General features: G+C 44.5%; 1 protein-coding gene across 7 annotated transcripts in view; it reads left to right on the top strand.

Moving 5' to 3' along the window:
* SLC35A5 (solute carrier family 35 member A5) overlaps window positions 1-12,921 on the top strand; it is a 61,893-nt gene extending 48,972 nt beyond the window's left edge. For 3 of the 7 annotated variants that reach the window (XM_077294833.1, XM_077294837.1, XM_077294836.1), the window contains one exon: window positions 1,617-12,921. In XM_077294833.1, the coding sequence (XP_077150948.1) occupies window positions 1,617-1,685 (69 nt within the window). In that variant the 3' untranslated portion in view covers window positions 1,686-12,921. The remainder of the gene's footprint in view (window positions 1-1,616) is intronic. The other 4 variants (XM_077294834.1, XM_077294835.1, XM_077294831.1 and 1 more) reach the window with 2 other exon arrangements.
* Window positions 12,922-17,743: the final 4,822 nt, after the last annotated feature.

Here is a 17,743-nt window from a genome sequence, read left to right as displayed (position 1 = left end):
TATCACATCTATGATGGCTCTCAAAAGCTAATTTAATCAGTTTAAAGATTGGGATTTTTTTTTTTTTAATTTTCTTGTCTGTGTGTTCAAATAATTTCCATGTACCATATATACTCGTGTATAAGCCGAGGCACCTAATTTTGCCACGAAAAACTTATTGACTCGAGTATAAGCTAGCTATGCATTGTCCCCTCATCCCCATCCTTGTCTGCATGGCTCCTTATTCCCCATCCTTGTCTTCATGGCTCCTTATTCCCCATCCTTGTCTGCATGGCTCCTTATCCCTATCCTTGCATGCATGGCTCCTCATCCCTATCCTTGTATGTATGGCTCCTCATCCCTATCCTTGTATGTGTGGGCCCCCATGAGAAAAGCATTAAAACAAAAAACAAAACATCCTACTTACCTTCCCTGCACTCTCTCGCAGCATCTTATTCTGGTGCCAGAAGCTACTGTGGCCAGGCGATCTTGTGTCCCAGCTCATTAAAGGAATGAATATTCACCTCTCCACGCCTATGGGAGTGGAGAGAGGTGAACATTCATTACCTTAATGAGCTGGCACCTGTGATAGCCCAGCAGCTGCTGGAAGCCGATGGCTGCGGTTGTAACTCTGCACACTATAGGAGAAATGAAAATTCATTGCTAGTGCAGTGACCATTCATTTCTCTAGCAGCGGGCACAGTTACAGCCGCGGCTCCTGCCTCCTGTGACCCGCTGCTCCGCCGCTCCCCCTCCCCGCCGTCTTCTGGGACAATGACTCATGTATAAGCCGAGGGGGAGCACTTTCAGCACAAAACAATGTGCTGAGAAACTCTGCTTATGCATGAGTATATATGGAAATTTTTATTTTTGGAGTTTTTATTAGTTTTGTAGATATCTGTGGAAATTGAGTCCACAATAAATGCCACTAAAATATATTTGAAATGGTGTTTCCCTTTCTTCAACCACTATTTGTATACATCGCACTTAGTTTTTTTGGGGGGGTTTTTCATTAAGGGCTTGGCTAGAAACATCAGATTGGACTGGAGGCTGCTTTCTCCTTTTGATGTATTTTATTTATTTTTCCTAACTTTTTCTTCATTAATTTATTTTAAGGATTTACTTTGCACACTGTGACCCCACACAAGCACATAACAGATCTTTTGGATGGTATATCAGTAATTACAAAATAATTTTTAATTATTGCTGATTTTCACTGTAATTTGGGTTGGCTTATTAGACTTGGTTTACAGGACAAATTAAACCACCTTACTACCCTGCAAAGCTACTGCTCCCTCCCGATACCCAGCTATCGCATGATCACTAGGATGGAAGGAGGAAGCGCTGGGTATAGGGATCAAGATGGAAGGCAGAAATTTAAATGGACCATCTCTGCCTTCTCTATTGGGACCCTGAAGGTCTCTGATGGTTGGCTTCCTGCAGCTGTCTCTGTAACAATGTTTTAAATTGTCCTTGTGGAGTCCTATGAGGACTAGCTCGACATTTTAAAATATTGTGTGGTCTGCAAATAAATATGTTCATTGCCAGCTATATAAACAATTTTTGGCTGGATCTACCCACTGAAGTTCCATATTTGGTGTTGTAATGTGTTTTTTTATTTTTTTCTTTACCTGTAGGATGGGGAAGAGCTTGAAAAGTTAACCAGAACAAGTGACGACTCAGAGACTGATGAAGACATTTTTTAACCTATTTGATAGCACAGACGTCAAAAGAAAAATTGGGGGCCAAAATTACTGATGTACTGTACTGTATTTTGGAAACTGGTTTAAAAAATGGACTTTTTTTTTTCCCCCAACATAACTATTTTCATGAAGAAAATACAGGGGTTTGCACAAGATGAGCAATATTTATTTGGGACGGGTATTCTATTAAGAGTGGAATTGGGAAGCAAAATGTGAAAAATAATGTTAAAATATTTTAAGTACGGTATCTTTCTTTGGTGTATTGACGTTTCTTGACCCTGAAGTCTCCTAAAGAGATCTTTACCTCCTTGTCGATCTTTACTTCCCCGATTCTTAGTTATCAGGGGTCTTCTTTTGATCCAGTCACTGCAACTGTTTAGCGCTGCTGAGTGTTACTGTATCGGGCTGAACATGCTTTGGGAGGTGTAATCTTGAGCCTGAGTGTGTGGTTGCAGTGCAATGTGTGTGAACGTGGCCTTAAAGGGGCTTACATTTCTTCGAGTCCCATCTCTTGATCCTTCCCCTTTTGGGGAAACGTAAGTCAAGAGACCGAGCAAATTTTGGCTCCTTCATTGAAGGGGGTTAGTGTTATCTTTATTTTAACAAATGTTGTGAATACAATTTTCTGCTATTTACTAATGAGTATTATGGGTTCTCCTTCTGAAAGGAGAAAAAAAATGCTATTAACCTGCAGATATGGGGTTAATCTGGAGGTTTAATAGCGTTTTGAAGATGCCAGGCGCCTGCACTGAGAGCCCTGCTGCCAGGAGGAAATTAACTTTATTCCTCCCTACAGTCTTGGGCTTTGAGTCAGAAGTGTGCGGCCAGCGCGGCTTAAGTCACCGCTCTGTATATAGTCAGGAGATCCTGACAGACGGCTCTAATGCTGAACACCTGAAACCGCTCTAGATGCACCTGTATGGCTGAAAGCCTGAGCCTGCTGGGAGGAATAAAATTAATTTCCTCCCGGCAGCGGGGCTCTCAGTGCGGCCTGGCCACTTTGAACTGTATTAACCTGTAGATTAGCCCCAAAGCTGCAGGTTAATAGTGTATTTATTTTATTTTACATGGCAGGTTCTCTTTAACAACTCTCCTCTTTTCAAAATGGCTTCTGATGGGGAAGCATTTGACCAGACCTGTCCATCAGCCATCCTATTAGAAGCAACCCATTGCATAAGAAAGCTTTTTTTCTGCTTGGAGGAGGCTGATGGAAGATCTGGTCATGTTTCCCTTAGGAAACAGGAGCGTGGTGCAGTCTTTGGGGAAGGCTGTATTACCAAAAGTAGGAAAAGAATCCGTAATACATCTTTATTAAAAAGTGCCACAAAATCTTCTCCCGAAAACACCTATAAAAATAAAGTGGACAACCCCTTTAACTCCTATAAAAATAGAGAGCGGTTCGCAGGCTGGTATTCCCCTCATAGATGTGGGTGCCTCCTTTGGGACTCTTGCCCATCAGGTAGTTCTTATCCTTTGGATGCCTATTAAAGGTTGTACTTATTGACTAGAATAATACTGCTCATCAAACATGGTTCCAAAAGATATTTTTACATGAGTGCCTTAGTGTTTTCTGAGTAGCCTATCTACCTTAGCTAAAAGCACAAAAAGAGGATTCAGAGATCCTCCAAAAATGAGAAAAACAGCAAAACATGGCAGAGATGCTTACCTGCCTAGGCCTCCAAACAAATGCACTATCAGGATGCAGTGGACCCATGTGGTCAAGATGAAAAAAACACAGGTGCAGCATATCTACCTTGCAGGAAATTTTTGAAATTGTTCCTGAAGTTACATCTCACTAGATGGAAGCATACAATTAGAATAATAAAGTTGGCGCACAATTTAAAAAGAGAAAAAAAAAAGAAACGTTTTCACAAATATAATTTAGATTACTACATGTGTCAATGTAATGTGCGCTCTGTGAGTGCGTCTCTGTGCACTTTGTATGCATGCGTTCATTTTCTCCTTCTTGCTTTCTGGTTCTCCATCCTTGATTGCTCCATTGTAGTGGTTTACTAAAGGTGGTATAGTTCTGTCCTACCCACGCCATAATGCCTCTTCATATGACTGCACAGTACGGGTCTCATTCCCCAATATCCTACGCACGTAGGTCCTGATTGATCATTGCCATTGTCTAGTTTTTTGTCTACTTTTGTGTTTTGTGCCTTTTCTTGTTTGCACCTGATTCATTATTCTATTTGCACCTTTCGGTTTATTGACTGATTCATTAATGGCAACTTTTTTAATGTCATAAAATTTAGCACAGCTCCACTTTTGTTACCCTCTAATGTATTTTTGAGTACGCCAGGATTTTGGTGCAATTTTTGTTCCATTTTACGAAAGGTGTGACATTTCAGACAGTTCAAGACAGAAAAAAAAACACTTTTAACTTTGCGGCTAATTCATGAATTGTGTGCAATATTTAGAAGAATTTTTCCCGAAATATGGCAACTAATACCACAAAACAAGGAAAATGACTTAAAAACCCCTCAAATGATGAATCGAGGTCGTAATGTCAAATTCCAAGGCATTGATTGCAAATGGCAATTGGTTGTCTCTAAAATGTTGGGTTTATGTTTTTCTGTTTAGATGACAAGAAATGTATGTATAGGCAAGAGGAACAAAGTTTATGTGGAATGGATAGTGGCACCAGCATTGCTCCAGCCTACTTCCAATGCTGCCGGTGAAATGCGACAATTTGCCATGGTTTCTGGTGTAAATGGCTTTTATATACAGTATTGCATCAGCTGCCTGGGATCCAAGAACACAGGCAGGGTAGGATGTTTTATACAACTTCAACCTGAAGGTGCGCTCTGCTTTTGGGTTTTGTGTTATGCCAGGAGGTTGATGGAGCCTGAACTGCATGGATAGTTGATGCTGAGGACATCGGGCTTGGTAGTTCCATACTGTATGTCCTCCCGTTTTGCAGTTTTGTTGGTGCTGCTCACAGTTGGTCAGAATATAATGGCATATGACAGCTCTTGGTACTATACAGCACTCACTAGTTATAGATGACCTTCCATGTCTTTCTTGATTCAGCAATTACTTATTTTCACCATGAAATAACAATTCTTGAGCAACTTTCTGTTACTCTTTGCCACTCCTCTGTAAATCCAAAACGTTGACAACTGGGTGTTGCCCCTTGAACAAAGAAAATAGGGGTTTGTGTAAAAGTGTACTGACATGGCCAGCAGTGATTGGTTAGTGTCAGTGCTTAGGGACACTCCCCCAACTCTTAACACTCTTAAACTCATAACAACTCTTAAACTCTTAGTAGTTTTCAAATTGGTCTTTCATTTTTAGGAGGAATTACAGAGGAACGGTACAATTTAGACTTGTAAGAAAATATGCTCCAGATTTATTGATTCATGGCGAATAACAATTTGCTTAGATGCCAGGAGAGGTGATGGCTCCTCTTTAACTCTAAAAGGCTTTATTGTGTTATAAATTATGCACAGACACCGAAACTATCTCTGATCGATTGTCTCTGAATTTCATTCTAATAAAGCAAATTGTCAAGACCCTTTGAATAATATTTGTCCTACTTGTGATGAAACCAAAGAATGAATATCTTGATAATAACCTGATAATGAACTATTCACGGTAAATTTACAGCGCAGGGTTAAAGTTCCTGTATTCTAGCAGATGCGGGTTCGGTTCCTGGCTGTACCTGCTCCAGTCACACCTGGAGACCCTGGGTAATAGACAGAAGCTGTTTATTACCACTTTTTTTTTCTATTTCGGAGGTTAGATAGCTCTCTATAAGAAATATAGTTTGCATGGAATTAAAAGTGGCACTCCTATTGCTCTAGAAAGGGTGCTTAGTTGGCATGCTGCCGGGGCCGTAATACAATTTGCCATTGTTTGATTGTAGTAGAATAGCTGTTAGGTGATGCAGTACAGTATCTGCCAGGGATTCAGGAATGCAGATGTAGCAGACTCATTGCAAGAGAAAATGTAATTTTCCCATTCCCACAATAGCACCAGTAAGGGAGAGGATCCACCCCACAACAACGGGAAACGTACAGATTAAAAAGGCAAAGCCTCTATATATGCTTGTGGCTTCCTATCCAGGGGTTTCCTAATTGCCCTAGCAGACCCAGATCAACTCCATCCATGGCATGGGGCACAGTGGTGTGCTGTTTTCCTCTGTGAGGCTGCCGTCACACTAGCAGTATTTGGTCAGTATTTTACATCAGTATTTGTAAGCCAAAACCAGGAGTGGGTGATAAATCCAGAAGTGGTGCATATGTTTCTATTATACTTTTCCTCTAATTGTTCCACTCCTGGTTTTGGCTTACAAATACCGATGTAAAATATTAACCAAATACTGCTAGTGTGACGGCAGCCTAACTCTGACTCTCATGGATGTCAGTTACTGTGGGAAAATTAAATAAAAAAAATGTTCCCAAAGATGTTTTATGATCTTATGATATTGCTCCAAAAAAATAAAGGGGACACTAAAATCCCACATCCTAAATATCAGTGAATGAAATACTCCAGTTGTAAATCTTTATTCATTACATAGAGGAATGTGACACTATGCAAAGGCAGTATACACCCTCCGACAGGCACCAGGCAACTCAGTTGGTGTAAAAGCAGTAATAGGAACAAGTAAAAATTAAACTCAACCTATGTACCAACCCACAACAAAGGCACGTTGGCCAACACGGTACAACCTAAAGGGAGGTTGCTGTGTCCCCCAATGAAGGCTCCAAGAAAGATTTTACGGTAAGAACCAAAAATCCCTCTTTCTTTCTCGCTTCATTGGGGGACACAGGTAACCATGGGACGTCCAAAAGCAGTCCCTAGGGGCAGGATGTTCTGCAGAAAAAGATAAGTTAGGTCGGCCGGTGAGAAACCGCCGCCTGCAGTATCTTCCTACCCAGGCTCGCGTCCGCAGAAGCCTGAGTATGCACCTTGTAGAATTTTACAAAGGTGTGAATGGATGACCACGTTGCGGCCTTGAAAACCTGCCCAGGATGATGAACTGCCCAGGAAGCTCCCACAGCCCGGATAGAGTGAGCCTTCACCCCCTAAGGAGGCTGTTTGTTTTGAACACGGTATGCCTCCAGAACCGCCGAACGGATCCAACGAGCAATTGTGGACTTGGAGGCGGGGAGCCACTTTCGACGCCCTTCCGAGACGACAAACAGAAGATCGGCCCGACAAAAAGAAGCAGTTCTGGAAAGATAAATCCGGATAGCCCTGACCACATCCAGCTTGTGAAGAGATTTCTCCAAGGGATGAACTGGGGAAGGGCACAAGGAAGGGAGGACGATGTCCTCATTGATGTGAAATGCCGAAACTACCTTTGGTAGAAAGGAAGGAACCGGTCGAAGAACCACCTTGTTCTGGTGCAGGATTAGAAAGGGAGAACGACAGGACAATGCTGCCATCTCAGAGACTCTCCTAATCGAGGTGATAGCGACCAAGAACGCCACCTTCCATGATAGAAGCGAGAAAGAGATGTCCTGAATTGGTTCAAAAGGCGCACCCTGGAGAGCGTCTAACACGAGGTTGAGGTCCCAAGGCTCGATAGGAGGATGATAAGGGGGAACTATATGAATGACCCCTTGGATAAAGATCCTCACCTGTGCAAGAGAGGCCAGGTCTCTTTGAAAAAGGATGGACAGAGTGGAAATCTGACCCTTCAAGAAAGTCCCGAATCAAGACCCGCTTGAAGGAAACCGAGAAGTGATGGAAGGGAAAAGATCATAGGAAACAGGCTGTTGTCCTCACACCATCGGAAAAAGGCCTTCCAACATCTATGGTAGATACGCGAGGAAGCCGGTTTTCTCGCTTTTATCATAGTCTGGATGACGCTGTGAGAAAAACCCACGGCCTCAACGGCCGTACCATTACATTCAGAGACCGAGAACTCGGGTGGAAGAGGGGCCCCTGCGAAAGAAGATGCGGACGATCCGGTAGTCTCCATGGAACGTCCGAGAGCATGTTCACTAGTTCCGCATACCAGGCCCTGCGAGGCCAATCTGGAGCTACCAAGAGGACAGGGACCCCTTCTGTCTTGATCTTTTTTACGATCCTTAAGATTAAGGGGAGGGGTGGAAACAGATAAGGCATCTGGAACTGGGCCCACGAGATCACAAGAGCGTCACATCCGACGGCCATCGGGTCCCGAGACCTGGAAACGTACTGGGGAACCTTGTGGTTTGCCCAGGAGGCCATTAAGTCGACTCTGGAACGCCCCACCTCTGACAAATCTGACTGAAGATTGAGGGGAGGAGAGACTACTCTCCCGCCATGAGCCCTTGGTGACAGAGGAAGTCAGCTTCCCAATTGTCCACCATTGGGATGTGGACAGCTGATATAGAGGGAACATGGCTCTCATCGTCTCTCGTCATGACCTGTCTGCTGCGAGTCCCTTTCTGATGGTTTATGTAAGCCATGGCTGTGGCGTTGTCCGACTGAATGCGGACCGGCTTTCCCGAGAGGAGGGACTGCCAGTGGATGAGGGCTAGGAAGATGGCTCTGATTTCCAAGAGGTTGATAGGAAGACGTGCCTCTTGAACAGTCCAGCGGCCTGGGGCCGTGAGGTGGAGAAAGACCCCTCCCCACCCCTGGAGGCTGGTGTCGCTGGTGATGACCTGCCAGCGGAGGGGAAGAAATGACCTCCCGCACAGAATGGAGGTGGATAGGGTCCACCAAGTGAGAGACTGCTTCACCTTGGGAGAGAGGCGAAACGGGCAGTCCAGGGATAGTGGGTTCCTGTCCCGGGCAGCCAGAAGGGCCAGCTGAAGAGGGCAAGAGTGGAACTGAGCATAGAATCATAGATCCATGGAAGCGACTATTTTCCCCAGAACCCTCATGGAGAGGCAGAGGGTTCAGGCCCTTTAGTGCTCTGATACCCCGATGAAGAGAATGGAACTTCTCCTTGGGGAGGAAGACCTGAGCCCGAAAGGTGTCGAATTCCATGCCCAGGAACTCCAGACGTTGGGTTGGAACCAAGGAGGACTTCTGATAGTTGATTATCCAGCCGAGGCGAATAAGCGTGTCCAGAGTAAACTGGAGGCTCTGACAGCAATCCTGACGAGACGAACCCTTGATCAGGAGGTCGTCGAGGTAGGGGATCACGAGAATCCCCTTTGAACGCAGAATGGCCATGACCACTGCCATGACCTTCCTAAAAACCCTGGGAGCAGACGCCAGACCGAAAGGGAGAGCCGTGAACTGGTAATGATGTTCTTGGATCGCGAAACGGAGGAACCTTTGATGCTGTACACAAATCGGGATGTGTAGGTACGCATCTCGAATGTCCACGGAACACAGAAATTATTTCGGTTCCATGGACGCGATCACCGAGCGCAGTGATTCCATTTTGAAGTGCCGAAATCGGAAATGGACGGAGAGAACCGTCCTTCTTTGGAACTACGAACAGGTTTGAGTAAAAACCGGAAAACCGCTCGCGATAAGGGACCGAAACTATAACTCCTGAGGCGAGGAGGGAATCGACGGCCTGGAGAAGCCCTGGGAGATGCGAGGACTGTTTGGGAGGACGATAAAGAAACGTCTTCCTGGGGGTGAAGAAAATTCTATCTTGTAGCCTGACGTGACGATCTCCCTGACCCAGGCGTCGTCGACTACCGATAGCCAAACCTCTGAGAACAGAAGAAGCCGGCCTCCCACCCTGGAAAGATTTCTAGGTGGGGCGACCCGTCATTTATTAGAAAATCTGTGGCCTCGAGGTCCAGAAGGTTTTGAGGAGCGGCTCTTGGCTCTCCAGTGCTGGGGAGGCCTGAAGGAAGGTTTCCTCTGTTCTCCTTGGGAGCAAGACCAGTCCTGATGAGCGGGGTTTCCTGAGGAGGTAAAGGACCGAAAGGACTGGGGCCCTTCTTGTTGAAGGGACGCCTTGGCTTAGACTGAAGTAAGGAGGTACTCTTACCACCAGTAGCGTTCGAGATCATTTAATCCAGCTGTGTGCCAAAGAGTCTGGAGCCCTGGAAGGGCTGGCCAGTGAGGGATTTTTTAGAAGCGGGATCTGCGTTCCACGCTTTAAGTCAAAGAACTCGGCGAATGGCCACAATGTTACTGTTAGCCCTTGCCGAGCAAGCCGCCGCATCCAGGGAGGCATTCATGAGGTATTTGCCCGCAAGAGAAATCTGATCCGCCAAATCAGACAGTTCCTCAGCAGGAGCTGAGGCTAAAATGCCTCTGTGCAGGGTCTTGGCCCAGGCTGACACAACTTTCGCTACCCATGAAGAGGCAAAACTAGGACAGGGAGGCTCCAGAAGCCTCAAACGCTGATTTGGATAATGCCTCGATTTTTCTGTCCATAGGATCCTTAAGAGATGCCATGTCTGGAATAGACAAAACTGTCTGTGAGGATAATCTAGACACAGGCGGGTCTACATTAGGAGACTCGGACCATTTGCTAACAAGGTCTGAGTGAAAAGGGTATAAAACGTCCAGCCGTTTCCTTCCAGGGAAACATTTACCAGAGTTTACCCAGTGTCTAGACGTAGTGTTGTCAAACTCCTTGTGATTGGGAAAAACTCTAGAGGGACGTTTAATCCATTTAAATGAAACAGACGTCCTGAGAGGTTCTCTTCCTCCTTAAGCTCAATCGTCTGAATAATAGCCGAAATAAGGCTATCATCCATATCCTGTGTTCTGGAAGTCTGATCTGCATCCGAGTCAGATTCCGACTGAGCGGTTACGTCAGACCCGATGTCCGCCTGTGAGGAGAGGGAACGGGCAGATAGGGGTATACCGGTGTGATCCGGTGAACTGGAAGAGGATCTAGACAGTGTCCTCTTTCTGTATCTTTTCTCAAGTCTGCCTCTGTGAAGGTCTTGGACAGGTGCGAGCGAATCGCCGTGTGAGGCGTTCATGGCACTGATGGCATTAGATAGAAGCGGGATACGTTCAAGTGCCTGGAACAGGGACTGAGACACTTTAGTCAAGTCAGACACTGACTGAGACATTGTAACAGCCCACTCCAGGGGAGGGGGGGTGCACTCATCCCGAGACATAGGAGCTTCCTGAGGGACAGACATGATGGGAGGAACGCAGGACGGGAAGAAAGGAGATGGCTGACCTGAAGCCCACTTTTTCTTACAGCGGGCGCAGGCGTAGTGAATGACTGTAGTGGTATAGCCGGGGGCCCCTGCGGGGTTGGACATAGGTGGAGGATAGAACCACTTGCAGCAGGTGCAGAGACTATACTGCTGGGAGGAGTACAGGCCAGGGGAAGAATCAGCGCAAGCCTACTGAAACCCATTGACAGCGGGAGTCTGTGTCCCCCAGGGATCCTCGTGCACCACGCGACGCGATGGAGGCCAGACAGGAGGAGGAAGTCTGCTTCTCTCAGAGAATCGCAGGAAGAACGCGCTGGAAGTGGGCATGGCCAGGCGCAGAAGGGAGAGAACCTCCCAAGAGAAACGCCCCCCATCGGCGCTGGATCCCGGGGAAGGCGTGCCCGCGGAGACGCAGAGCAGGGCAAAGACGCCTGGGGCGTGGCAAGCCGGGCGGAAAAAAAAAACGCCAAAGAAAAAAAGAATGGCGCGCGCCTGAAAAACGGGTGTGAATTTTGAAGAGGAGAAGGAGCTAGGGGATAATGAAAGTTGCATGCCGTGCTAGCGGCCGAAAAGAGAAGAGCGGCGCTGACTGGTGCGGCGCAGGTAACCAGGTGCCGCCGTCCTGTGCTCCCCGCTAAGTGACACCACCACTGCAGAGGTGAGGTGAAAAGTTCCATGTGAGAGTCCCGAGGTGATAGGTTTGGGGGGAGGGGGCGTCGGTTGATTGAAGACCCCCCTACCTGAAGACGAGGAACGCGTCAGGAGCCCTTGTACCGTGGAAAGGGTCCTGGAAATGAAGTCCTCCTTCCTGCGCTATTCCAGCCGGCGCAGAAGAGGGGGAGGAGGTCACTGGAGGTGACCACAGTCTTACTCTCAGCCCACTCCGAGGAGAGGGATGGGGGGAAAAGGGCAAGGACTGGCCACCGATAGCGAACATGAACACCCCAGGTGACATGAGTCGAAGTCCTGCCCAGCGGATCTGAGAGGGTGCGATGTGGGTGATACCTCACTGCTCTCTCGGTCGCTTACTGTGGGGAATCGGTGAGAAAAACTGCACCCTGTAACCCCAAAAGAAGCATCTGAAACAAAAGGGAAAAAGATTAATAAACACACAATCCCTGAAAGAAAAAACAAATGCGGATCTGGTGTTAGATCCAGGTCTGCCTCCTACAGACACTAAGCAAAAACTGAGTTGCCTGGTGCCTGTCGGAGGGTGTATACTGCCGGGGAGGAGATATTTCTTCTTTATTTGCATAGTGTCAGCCTCCTAGCGACAGCAGCATACACCCATGGTTACCTGTGTCCCACAATGAAACGAGAAAGAAATGAAGTTACAGGCTGATCCAACTTCAATGGAAATGCCTCAAGACAAGGAAATGATGCTCAGTAGTGTGTGTGGCCTCCATGTGCCTGTATGGTCTCCCTACAACGCCTGGGCCTTCTGATGAGGCGGCGGATGGTCTCCTGAGGGATCTCCTCCCAGACCTGGACTAAAGCATCCGCCAACTCCTGGACAGTCTGGGGCGCACTGTAACATTGGTGGATGGTGCGAGACATGATGTCCCAGATGTGTTCAAGTCGGATTCAGGTCTGGGGAATGGGCGGGCCAGTCCATAGCTTCAATGCCTACATCTTGTAGGAACTGCTGACACACTCCAGCCACATGAGGTCTGGCATTGTCCTGCATTAGGAGGAACCCGGGGCCAACCGCACCAGCATATGTCTCACAAGGAGTCAGAGGATCTCATCTCGGTACCTAATGCAGTCCGGCTACCTCTGGCGAGCACATGGAGGGCTGTGTGGCCCTCCAAAGAAACGCCACCCCACACCATTACTGACCCACTGCCAAACCGGTCATGCTGAAGGATGTTGCAGGCAGCAGATCGCTCTCCACGGCATCTACAGACTCTGTCACGTCTGTCACACGTGCTCAGCGTGAACCTGCTTTCATCTGTGAAGAGCGCAGGGCGCCAGTGGCAAATTTGCCACTCCTTGTGTTCTGTGGAAATGCCAAGCGTCCGGCACGGTGTTGGGTTGTGAGCACAACCCCCATATGTGGATGTCAGGCACTGAGACCATCCTCATGGAGTCGGTTTCTAACCGTTTTGCAGACATTGCACATTTGCAGCTTTCTGGAGGTCATTTTGCAGGGCTCTGGCAGTACTCCTGTTCCTCCTTGCACAAAGGCTGAGGTAGCGGTCCTGCTGCTGCCCTCCTACGGCCCCCTCCTCGTCATCTGGTGTACCGACCTGTCTCCTGGTAGTGCCTCCAGCCTCTGGACAGTACGCTGACAGACACCGCAAACCCTCTTGCCAGAGCTCGCATTGATATGCCATCCTGGATGAGCTGCACTACCTGAGCCATTTGTGTGGGTTGTAGAGTCCGTCTCATGCTACCACAAGTCTGAAAGCACAACCAACATTCAAAAGTGACCAATACATCAGCCAGAAAGCATTGGTACTGAGATGTGGTCTGTGGTCCCCACCTGCAGAACCACTCCTTTATGGAGTGTGCCTTGATTGCCAATAATTTCCATCTGTTGCCTATTCCATGTGCACAACAGCATGTTGGTTTGATTTACTTGGAGTTATATTCTGTTGTTTAAATTTTCCCTTTATTTTTTAGAGCAGTGTGTAAATATATGTATATATATATATATATGTGTGTATGTGTATATATGTATATATATATATATATATGTATATATGTGTATATATATATATATGTATATATGTGTGTATATATATATATATATATATATATGTATATACGTATGTATATATATATATATATATATGTATATGTGTATATATATATATATGTATATATGTGTATATATATATGTATATGTATATATATGTGTATATATATGTATATATATATATATATGTATATATATATATGTATGTATATATATGTATATATATATATATATATATATATATATATATATATATATATATATATATATATATATATATATATATATATATATATATATATATAGACAAAATTGGAACAGCATCCAAAGACACCTTAACGTAATGCAAAGCTCCCCCAGCCAGTAGTCCAATGACTTCTAATAATAAGAACAAAATAAGAAAAGCAGCACACAAAATATATAAAAAGTAGGACTTCATTGCCTGAACGGCGTGGCAACGTTTCGGATACAAAATCCTTTTTCAATATAATAAATATATTCCTCTTCCTATTCTTTTGTCACACTTATATAGTAAATATTTCAGATCACCAAACAAATTTTAATATTAGACAAAGATAACACAAGTAAACAGAAGATGTAGTTTTTAAATGAAGGTCTTTATTATTAAGGGGAAAAAGGAATCGAAACTTAGGGCCCCTTCACACTGGTCGATTCTGCTACGATTACGACGCATTTGCGTCATATTCGACATCGCAGTACGAGCTCGTAGCCAGCGGTCACACTCTACGATGTTAACGCTTTTTCTGACGTAGTTGCGATGTGAACGTCACGCGTCGCAATCGTACGCTACCCTTCACACCGCCATAGTCCTACGACTCCGAGCGTGACGTATTACCAGCATGGGCGTGCTAAAACGTCACGCCCAATCAGGAGACAGGTATGCGGAAGCCCAACCCACGTAGTCGCATTACGAGCTCGTATGACCGCCGTCACATACTACGATTTCGACCGCCACAGCGAGACATTTACGACGAAAGAAAGTTCTGCTCTTTCTTTCACATCGTACGATGCTGGGCTGCGTCGCAAATCGTAACGCCATGTCACACTTTGCAACCTCGGAACGAGGACGGATAAACGTCACAAATCGAACGCTCGTTCAGACTTTGATTGCACAGTGTGAAGGGGCCCTTACAGGGTCGTGTGTGAATAAGTGATTGCCCCCTAAAACTAATAACTGGTTGGGCCACACTTAGTATCAACAACTTAGAGCAAGTGTTTGCAATAACTGGCAAATAGACTTGTACAACGCTCTGGAGGAATTTTGGCCCACTCATCTTTGCAGAATTATTGTAATTCAGCCACATTGGAGGATTTCCGAGCATGAACCGCCTTTTTAAGGTCATGTCACAGCATCTTAATCGGATTAAAGTCAGGATTTGACTAAGCCACTCCAAAGTCTTAATTTTGTTTTTCTTAAGCCATTCTTAGATGGACTTGCTGGTGTGCTTTGGATCATTGCCCTGCTGCAGCATCCAAATGTGCTTCAGGTTGAGGTCACAAATAGATGGCCCCACATTCTCCTTCAGGAATTTTTAGTAGACCGCAGAATTCATGGTTCCATTTAAAACAGCAATTCTTACAGTTCCAGAAGCACCAAAACAGCCCTAGACCACCATATTTTACTGTTGGTATAATGTTCATTTTCTGAAATTCTGTGTTACTTTTATGCCAGATATATTGCGACGTACACCTTCCAAAAAGTTAAACCTTTGTCTTGTCAGTCCATAGAGTATTCTCCCAAAAGTTTCAGGGATCATCAATATGTTTTTTGGCAAAACTGAGACGAGTCTTTATTTTCTTATTGCTAAGCAGTGGTTTTCGTCTTGCAACTCTGCCATGCAGGCCATTTTTACCCAGTCACATTCTTATAGTAGAGTCATAAACACTTGACGTTAACTGAGGCAAATGAGGCCTGCAGTTCTTTTTGATGTTCTTGTGGGATCTTTTGAGACCTTTTGGAGTTGTTGCGGTCAATCACTTTTTCGCACAGGGCCCTGTAGGTTTGGATTTCTTTTTCCCTTAATAATAAAGATATTGACTTAACTGTATTTTATGTTATCTTTGCCTAATAATAAATAATTTTGGTGATCTGAAACGTGTGACAAACATGCAAAAGAATAGGAAATCAGGAAGGGGGCAAACACTTTTTCAGGTGTGTGTATGTACAAATTTAATCTCCACATGGCCATAATATCCTGGAGAATTCATTCCACAGGTTTACTGTTATGAAATATGAACAATTAAAACTATAAACGAACAAAAACTGAACCAAAAATATTTTTTTTTCTTAAATTTTACATCACATAAAAAGTTAAAACATTTTACAGTAATTTATGTGCATACCAAAAACGCAGTGTCGTCCCCACAATTTATTTTCTCACACCATATTTTCGGTCTGAGAGCTGTCTGTAAAAAAAAAACAAAAAAACGGACCACACATGGACAGCACTAGGGCCAAAGGTATTCAGTAGCGCAGTGTATACAAGCAGTTTTATTATTTTTCATGGACAAAATCTGTATGTGAAAAAAATCACAGCATGCACTAGTTTGTTCTGTAAATTGGATGAGATGTGCCTATTCAAGTCTATGGGTGCATAAAACAAAATTGGCTGCAATACAGAACCACAGTCTAGCATCCATTTATACAGAGACCTTGCATAGGAAACTGTAAATGGTTTTGTAAATTAACTGATCCTGTTAAAAATATTTGCATGTGAATTGCACACGGATAACAAGCGAGACACAACTTGTCCATGTTTGATATTGCGCAGTTAGATTTTTTTTTTTCCAGATTCCTAGTTTTGGTTTTTCTTCTGCCAGTTCTCGTAAGAAATGGAGTCCAATCGTGCCTTACCTGATAATGTCTATCTAGCTAAAATAAGCATAAATATATTGCGCTGGGAAATAATATTTTAGGTCCTTTTACCACCATTAGACAACATTAGTCCAACTATGAACCTAAGCACTTTGACCAGCAGACAATAAGATGATCCACTCCAGCTGATGGTGAACTACAGCATCCAGGCTACTAGCATTTCTAGAAATGTTACTGCTGGACCACCACATCTTGGAGACCACTCATTTATCTTGTGTTAATTGCTATTATTTCATCCAGCTACTTTGTTCCCACTTTAAAATCAGGCAAGGCTTTAGCCAAATTTCCTTCTATGCATGGGGTCTAAAAGCTCAAATAAAAAAAAAAAAATACAATAACTGAATAGCTGCTTCCAGCATCTGCTAATACTGAGAAAATCCTATTTCTTGTGCTTCACATATTCCTCATTTAAAGAGTAAAGTTTCATTTTTAGATAATTTTGTCCAGCATAGAAAGTTATGAAACTTTGCAAATCACTTTATCAGGCAATTTGTCCTCATTCCTATAAAAAAATCAAATGCATGTAAGGGTCTTTCTCTCCCCAGGTTTTCCTTAATCTATTAATCTATTTTTGTGCCATTAGATGCATTGGCATCAGAACATACTCATTTGGAGTACAGATAATGGCAGTAGATGGGTCAGCGCTCATCTGAGTGATGTATTTATCAGAACAATCTCCTGCAGCAGCTTATCCCGGAGTTGGGCAGACAGGCGCAGAACTGACCCTACCACTGCCATCATCTGTACTCCAAATGAGTACATTCTGATATCAACGCAGCAAAAGGCAGACAAATAGACTGGGGAAGATCATGAATTTGAAAGCCACTTGCATGCAATTTTGTTTTTTTTTTACAGGTATGAAGAGCAATCTTAAAAAAAAAAAAAAGTGGTTTGCAAAGTTTCATAACATAACTGGGAACATTTGTGCATGCAATTGCTGCACGATCTATGGGCAGCTGAGCAAATTGATATCTTAAAATTGGCAGAAAGGGCTCAATAATTAATTTAAATCTCTGCTCATTGTGTGCTTAGGAGTCATGTGGGTGGTGCTATTCTGTGATTGATGGCTTCTCCTGACAAGCCAATGAGAAAACACAAAATGAACAAAAAACAGCTCGGGGCAAGAGTTTTCACACAAAAAGCCTCTAAGGAAAGAGACTCTCCGTTGTGACTGCTCATCTGTGTCACCAATCCTGGACACCTGCTCCGTATACATGGAGGTACATTGGCTCCTTTTGGTCATGGTCTCATAGACATTCCGGTATATAGGGCTGTCGGTTTGGGCACCGAGGTCCGTATTCAGACTGATATTCAGGCGTCTGAACTCCAACTAATTAAAAGTTCTCTATATGCTTTCTTAAAGGGAAGCCATCATCTGGTATTCATTGATATTTATCAATCATTAAAAGACCAAAGGAGAAATCTTAAA

This window comes from Ranitomeya variabilis, chromosome 3, assembly GCF_051348905.1.
Source record: "Ranitomeya variabilis isolate aRanVar5 chromosome 3, aRanVar5.hap1, whole genome shotgun sequence".
Lineage (NCBI taxonomy): Eukaryota > Metazoa > Chordata > Amphibia > Anura > Dendrobatidae > Ranitomeya > Ranitomeya variabilis.
This window is presented reverse-complemented; position numbering and strand designations above follow the sequence as displayed.